An 8,000-nucleotide genomic window follows, 5' to 3' on the forward strand; every position below is an offset into this window, starting at 1 on the left:
CACACACACGCGCTCGCGCACACACACACACACACACACACACACATGCTCGCACGCACACACTCACGAGGGTGCCCACCAGTGCACTCGTGCACATATGCACGCACACACGATGAGCAACAGTCGGAACGGGCCGAAAATGAACGAAAGCTAAAGATACAAACAATTTTTTTTCCCACCCATTTCCTCCTCCCACCCCTTGCAGTCAACTTGGGACCAGTTCGCTGGCTCCCAGTCGATTCTGATTGGCACCCCTGCCTTAAAATCAGAGATAATTCGCTGACTATCTTAGCGCCGTTGTTTGCTCATGAGCAGTGATGCAGTCATCTGATTGGCTGCCCTCTATGTCATTCAAGTAACGGGATTGATAATAGGCTGACGTAGTACATTCTTGTGTGGTTAGCACCTTCGTTTGAATGGCATCGCCACTGCCGAGGCGCTTTCGACGCTTGTCGTGTGAAAGCCCGGGAGCCGCATTGAACCAGCCAAAGAGCCACATGCGGCTCGCGAGCCGCGGGTTGGCCACCCCTGTCATAAAACATATAATACCAATTTAGGGCAATAGCATGTACATAATAAAGACAAGTCAAATATATTCTTCTCTTTCATCTGCAGTGACTACCTGACCGACTCGAACATGTGGTCAAAATGTATCGAGCCAGTTGGTGTGGTGTCATGGCATCTCTCGCTGTTCTCCGTTCTGCTTGTCATGGGTTTAATCCAGATTGCGCTTTGCGCTGTGCAAGTGATAAATGGGCTGCTGGGAGCTCTATGTGGTGACTGCTGTGGCTGTTGTGGTGCGGTTAGTATGTTATTTTTTTTATCTACAAAGTACACTAGACACTAAAGATTTTTGAAAGTATGTTCATTAATCTTGATATTCACATTATTGTATTTCCGTGATATTTGTGACATAATTAAAATGGTAACAGCATGTGGGTTTGTCTTTTCGGTCAGAGCTCTTGAGAAGTTTAATCATGTTTGTATTTCAGAATGACGGAGCTGTGTGAACAGTTGTCGTGGCTGAGATCATCTTTGGACAGAAATTTCCTCTGTATTTATTCTATTTTTAGAGTTTAGCAAAAAGACTAATTGATTACAGTGTAATGTATATGATGTCACAACATTGTTAAGAATTTATAACTGGTGTAATGTATGTTATTTTTAATTGCTTATTTGCTGTGCGATATAATTGATATTTTGAATTAATGAAAAATAAATGTTATTTTTTTACATGCATAATGCATGACTCTGCCAGTCTCAAAAAGCAAGCCATATGACCTAATACATCTTGATTCTTGGAGGAAACTTGTTATGACTGTCCCCTGGTGTTCACTTTTGGTGTTGCTGGTATAATTTGTGAGTGTTTGCACCTAATGGAAATCATCATATGTGTTCAAGCACCAGCAAGTTGCACAAAATAAAAATATGTTTCCATTAATTGAAGTTGGTTCATATTTAAATGAGGGTCGGGACCTCAGAGTTTTCCTGGTGGCGAGGCTGTGGCGGTGGTATGTGTGTGTGAGCGGGGGAGGATATGATCCAGTGCTGCCACGCCCTCTTCCTATTATACAGCTTTCTACTTTAGTTTGGCTCATGTTTTGAAACAGAGATGACATTCTCAAAATAATATGGACAAATCTCCAAACCACCTTACAATCCTTCACAACAGGATGTCATTTGTCATTGATTTCATCAAATTGCAAATGTCTTAGTAGCCTCAAGTTTCTCAGTGCATTTTTGCAAATGATTATGGTGGTGAACAAGCAACCTACAGTTAGCACAATGAGACCACATTTGGCACATTTTCCAAATAAATATATCTGGCTAATTTAAATCTTATTAGTTATCAGTCCCATGGTTCTTCTCTCCAAATTGTATAAGTCATTACATGCACAACAGTCTGCCAAAATTAGTCAAGAACACAACACCATAAACACTGTATATGAATTCATTTGAACATTTGACAAATGCTCATGAAATGGAGCTACTACCACCATACTATCCTTTCCTCAATCCAAGGATTATTTTCCCCGCTTGGATGAGGAGAGTGTACAAACATCTGGCTCTGGATCCTGCTCCATACAATGGATGCAGCCTGCGAGGACATCCCAGGGGATCGGTGTAGGTGTTGGGTTCAGACATCCGTGCCATTTCTTTCGTTGTTGCATCGCAAAGTAGCCAATAAAAATGGTTCCAATTTCCTTGGCAGTATGAGTGCAGTGTGCTTGATGTCAAACTTTGGAGGCTGATTTTACTGTGAACCATCCATCCTTGCATTTTCAACACTGCTTTCTCTGAACAGGGTCGCGGGAAGCTGCTGGAGCTTATCCCAGCTGATTTCGGGCGGAAGGCAGACTACACCCTGAACTGGTCGGCAGTCAGTTGCAGGGCACATATAGAGACAAACGCCCATTCACATCCGTCACTGAGTCAGAACCGATCCCATACTGCCCACACACAAGTGTACCACTACACCATTAGCGCCCCCCCCCCTCAAAAAAAAAAAAAAGCACGGAGCATGGTTTTATTGTGTTTTGGGGCTGGCCTTGCTGGTGTCACCAGCAAGAGCAACACAGCAGCAAAACAAAACAGCCAAAAACAGCTACCTCATCCTACCGAGCCACAGCCACCCAACAATAGCAACATGCTCTTCATTGTTACCCTGCTGGTAGCTGGTGCCACCAGCAAAACCAGTTGCTCAGCAGTTATCACCAGTTCTAGGCTGAGCCCCAGCAACATGCTGGTCCTACAGGGCGGCTGTAGCTCAGTGCATAGAACATTTTGTCTCGTGACTGAACGTTCGGCTGTTTGAATCTTGGCAGTTTTGTTTTGCTTTTGGTGCTGCTGTTTTGCTTTTGCTGTTGACACCAGCAAGAGCACCACAAAAACCCAACAAAACCATGCTGGTCTATGCTGAAAAAAAATTAGCATGTTTATCTGTGCATAGTATTTTGATCCAGCTTTATTGGATCTAATTACAGTAAACTTTAATCAAAGGTAGCTTTATCTGCTCCTAAATGCATTTTTGATGCTGATTCAAAAGGAAAAGTCTTCATTTTTTTCCCCAGAACATCAGGTTTTTGAGAAATTTCCTTTTTTGTTTGTTTGTTTTTAAGTTTAACCTGCAAAAGCTGGGGCGATACACCTTTTACCATGCTTTGTAATTTATAGTGATGTTTCAGAAAAAAAAAATCACTTGCTGCTGACCCTAACCCTAAATTCATAAATATTACTGAATATATTATTATTAGCAAAAACAATAATCATCATAATAGTACTACTGTAATAAATGTGCTAGAGAAAAAACGACGGCAGATTCGTAGTCAAAAAAACATCTACAAAAGATTACTTGGGTCTTAAAAAATGTCAAAATGTGTTGATTAGTGTTATTTGTATATCAGAATATGGTAAATTAGTGCATACTATAACATTGCATTGATATTGTATAATCGTTAAGAAACCATGTGACAATTGAAATTTATTTTTTTTAATTAAATGTAAGATTAAGGGGCGAAAAAAAGCTTTAAAATCAGCGAAAAAAATCACTTCTACTAAATGAAACGCTTTATTTACTTCAGCATCTGAATTTATAAATGATCTTATCGCTTTACTTTGATTAATATTTTATTAATTCTCGTAGTTTGTGTTTCGCTCTGTTCTGTTCTCTCTAAACAGAGTGGACGGTTAAGGCTTCTTGCTTGTCTTTAATAGGCACAACACAGGAAGCACATGGATGGAACTCACTCTCGTAACATCGGGGAGAACACACGTCACTTTCGGTTCCTTCACCCAAAGCTGTCCCTCTAGCAACAACTCAATCTACCAATACTATTTTTACAGTTTGCGAGTTTTCCTTCGTTATTTTTGGGGAACTCTGTTTTCGACAACCTGTTTGACACGGAAGTTTTTGACATCGGACGTATTTTGTCCTGTCCTACCTTGGTCCAATCCGATGTGTGTCACCGAAAGTAAGCAACGTTATGGTCGTGGTAACGCTGTAATGTGACGATTTTGGACTCAGTCAGAGGTAATTTTGTCTTTCTTGATTACCGTACTGTTTCAACTTTGAAATGAACAATTGAGAACTGACGGAAATGCGCCATGTATACGGTCATATCGTTTAGAAAACCCAGGCTGTTTGAACTCATCGAGTTTTTTAAAACACTCTTAATTTTTTTTATGTGATGTCGACCTGGTAAATAAAATTGCAAATGATTTGAAGCTTTTTATTTTGAATTTCAAACAAGGCATCATAATCGTATCGATTTATTTTTAATGGGCATTAGGTGTTTTTTGTTGCATTTCATCTGCATTCATATAATAAATTATGTAACCTTAATTGTGCATATTTATGTGTTTAACCGAATGGGTGGTCTGTTTACATCTTTCTTTAGATGCTGTCTGTTAAGTTAAGAAAAAGCATCGTAACTGCCCAGAAGGTATATACAATTTGTGGTACTTCTTTGGTATGTGTATGAGAGTTGGAAATGTAAAATTTTGACCTGGATATATCTTTTCTCAGCTGTTGCACTTGGCACGACCCACACCAAAATGTTGGCCATTGGCACTTATCAGGGTTACTGATGGTGGATCAGATCCTCAACATGTCAGCCGGCCCTCCTTCGCCAGGCCACCAACAGAATGGCCTCGGGATTCCTGGGACAAGTATTGCCCTGGCGTCGGTGCATCTGTGAGGACCGGGATCTTTTCGAGCACCCCATTTCATGCACTGGCTTTTATTGCGAGGAATCAATATTTCCATACATCTGCTGCGAGGCTCAAGAAGCGACAACAGACTGAACCTCCTCCCAGAGAGCTGGACCTGCTGCGTTATGACATGAAGGACTTTTGGAAGAGTCCCAAACCAGCTCTGTGGCTTGGGTTTGCAGGACTGATCCCCTTTGTTGCCCCTCCTCTCTTCATGGGTGTGACTGAAAGTTACCTTCCCGAGTTTGCCTCTATTCAATTGGCCTACAGCGTCTCCATCGTTTCCTTCCTGGGCGGAGCTCGTTGGGGGTACGCCCTACCTGAGAGCAGCCCGGCCAAACCTGACTGGATAAACCTGAGCAACAGTGTGGTTCCTTCACTCTTAGCTTGGGTTACCATGCTCATGGCTGACAGCATTGTTCCTGCAGTGACCATGGTTATCATGGCGCTGGGAATCTCGCTTCACTATGATCTGTCACTGTTGCCCACTTACCCAAACTGGTTTAAAGCACTGCGTGCTGTCTTGACAATTGTGGCGTTTTTCTCCCTAGTTGGTACACTCGTTGCACATGGAATGTACCCAGAGAAGAAAATGTTTTCAGAGTAAGAAATCCTGCAGTTTGCAGACAGTGTTGACGTTTTGCTGAAAGAACAATTCATGTCATTATTGTATTTTGAGTGAAAACTGAAATGGCATTAAACGATTTGAGATGGTTTTGGAGTTTGACACAATTGCTTGAACATACGGTGCATTTGAAATGTAACCAAATAAATGAACAAAATAAAATGGAAAAAATATAGAGGAAAGGTGGTTGCGTCCCTTAACTTCCACACAGTGCACTAAGCATTCTTGATTATAAATGTGAGTATATAAATATAATACAAAGGATTATAAATGTGTGTACATAATGATTAATATATCTTTATTAAAAGCATAAGCGTTCTTCATTGCAGGCATAGTCAATTAATCATTGCAGGCATAAGCGTTAATCTTTGCAAGCATCATCAATTTATCATTGCAGGCATAAGCTTTCTTCTTTGCGAGCATAATCAATCAATCAATCAATCAATATCAAAATAACAATAATAACATTAATAATAAGCGAATGTATGATAACTAAAAATAATCAATCTATCACATGTCCTTTCGAGTATACAACTTTTGCACAATACAGTCACTGTTACATCTTCAAAGGCTGGTTAAGACAAGTTGGGAGCAGTGACATCATTGAGGTAAATGACATTATCTAAGATGGAATCTAGAGTACCGGTAATCACTACTTAAAGCTTTTGTGCTCCAGTGCACCCTGTGAAAAAAATCTGGTTCAGTGATGTGTGTAACATGTTAAATTCATAATCACATGCAATTTATGTGTTCTCTCGTGACAAAATGCAAATCGGATCCAGTCGAAGAACGATTATCAGTTCTTCAGTTCTCCCACATGTATCGGTCAGTTTGGAATGTTGTGCACATGAATAGAATGGAGCGTGATGTGAGTTTTTATGGTTTTGAGTTAATCGCCCCCAAAAAAATCAAAATGCAATTTTAGCGGAGGCTTGAGGTTTCACTAAAATAGAACGCTCCCCGGTTTGGGTTTACAGCCTTTTTAATGTAGAATACATTATTGAGAAAAATATTTAAAAACTAACACAGTAAAAGTAAATATGGCCTTAATTTTTAATACTCGGTAATAGCTTGAAGTTTTCAAGTAGCACATTTTCCAGGTCAGAGGTAATTGGTATCAGACAGGTCCAACCCTGTTTCTGTGGTCCACGGAGAAGAAAAGGGGCCTTCCTTGCATGTTTTGACAACGTTGAATGAATAAAATTCTCTGAAATATACAAATGAGATTAAAGATGTGGTGGTGGGGGGGGGGGGGACTCGACAACGTTCAATGAATAAAATTCTCTCAAATATACAAATGAGATTAAAGATGTGGGGGGGGGGGACTCAGGAGTCCAACCCAATCCATGTATTACAGTGTTGTCTGGCCATATTGCATATTTTTTTTAATCATGTTGTCAGGTTTATCCAATTTGACACTCAGGAATAAAACACAAGGAGGAGACAGGAGACTCAATTCTGGTACCAGGAGGGAACGAGGAGAAGCGTTCGGTTTCAGTTCTCGGCATGTCACCCCTCCCGATCTCCCCCTTCACCTCCTTATTTATTGGGAAATCTACTACATAGGTGTGTCCAACCTAAAGGGTGGGGGAGGTTGAAGACACACTGAACTTGTTTGACTGTGAGTGTAAATTACGCACATGTGTGCAATTGTTACAAAAACATCACGTTGCAGCTGGTGTTGATGGCTCCATTCACTGTCCAACCTTGCTCCTGTTTAGTCTTAACACTTATCTCTTCCCAACCACGTCCTCGGAAAGGTGGTTGCGTCCCTAAACTTCCACACAGTGCACTAAGCATTCTTGATTATAAATGTGAGTACATAATGATTAATATATTTTTATTAGAAGCATAAGCGTTCTTCATTGCAGGCATAGTCAATTAATGATTGCAGGCATAAGCGTTCATCTTTGCAAGCATAATCAATTTATCATTGCGTATTTTTTTTTCCAACCATATTGATTTTACTTTTAAATTGCTTCTCGATAAATAGTTGTGTCTGTGGAGTTCCTGCCCCCGCCCCCAAGCGTGAATTTACACAACCAAATAAATCTCGAAGCATTTTTTTTTTCAACCATATTGAGTTTACTTTTAAATTGCTTCTCTATAAATAGTTGTGTCTGTGGAGTTCCTGCCCCGCCCCCAAGCGTGAATTTACACAACCAAATAAATCTCGAAGCCTTTTTTTTTTATAATAATAAATCTCGAAGTCTCCGCATCCTACCGGTAATCACTACTTAAAGCTTTTGTGCTCCAGTGCACCCTGTGAAAAAAATCTGGTTCAGTGATGTGTGTAACATGTTAAATTCATAATCACATGCAATTTATGTGTTCTCTCGTGACAAAATGCAAATCGGATCCAGTCGAAGAACGATAATCAGATATTCAGTTCTCCTCCATCGGATCCAGTCGAAGAACGATTATCAGTTCTTCAGTTCTCCCACATGTATCGGTCAGTTTGGAATGTTGTGCACATGAATAGAATGGAGCGTGATGTGAGTTTTTATGGTTTTGAGTTAATCGCCCCCAAAAAAATCAAAATGCAATTTTAGCGGAGGCTTGAGGTTTCACTAAAATAGAACGCTCCCCGGTTTGGGTTTACAGCCTTTTTAATGTAGAATACATTATTGAGAAAAATATTTAAAAACTAACACAGTAAAAGTAA

General features: G+C 40.2%; 2 protein-coding genes across 2 annotated transcripts in view; both read left to right on the top strand.

Moving 5' to 3' along the window:
* Positions 1-1,441, top strand: part of tm4sf4 (transmembrane 4 L six family member 4) — a 5,510-nt gene extending 4,069 nt beyond the window's left edge. The window contains exons 5-6 of the mRNA XM_019864728.1: positions 616-802; positions 993-1,441. Of these exons, the coding sequence (XP_019720287.1) occupies positions 616-802; positions 993-1,010 (205 nt within the window). The 3' untranslated portion in view covers positions 1,011-1,441. The remainder of the gene's footprint in view (positions 1-615; positions 803-992) is intronic.
* A 2,463-nt stretch (positions 1,442-3,904) lies between these two features.
* On the top strand, positions 3,905-5,427 carry LOC109512751 (transmembrane protein 69-like). Its single transcript, XM_019864727.1, has 3 exons — positions 3,905-4,030; positions 4,398-4,442; positions 4,526-5,427. The coding sequence occupies exons 2-3, from the start codon at positions 4,398-4,400 to the stop codon at positions 5,315-5,317; spliced, it is 837 nt and encodes a 278-aa protein (XP_019720286.1). The 5' UTR covers positions 3,905-4,030; the 3' UTR covers positions 5,318-5,427.
* Positions 5,428-8,000: the final 2,573 nt, after the last annotated feature.

The sequence above is a fragment of the Hippocampus comes genome, unplaced genomic scaffold, assembly GCF_001891065.2.
Source record: "Hippocampus comes isolate QL1 unplaced genomic scaffold, H_comes_QL1_v1.1 scaffold172, whole genome shotgun sequence".
Classification (NCBI taxonomy): Eukaryota; Metazoa; Chordata; class Actinopteri; order Syngnathiformes; family Syngnathidae; genus Hippocampus; species Hippocampus comes.

Coding starts and splice junctions, on each gene's coding strand:
- LOC109512751 (XM_019864727.1), top strand. CDS start 4,398: ATGCTGTCTGTTAAGTTAAGAAAAAGCATCGTAACTGCCCAGAAG. Junction 4,443..4,525: donor GCATCGTAACTGCCCAGAAG/GTATATACAATT, acceptor ATCTTTTCTCAG/CTGTTGCACTTGGCACGACC.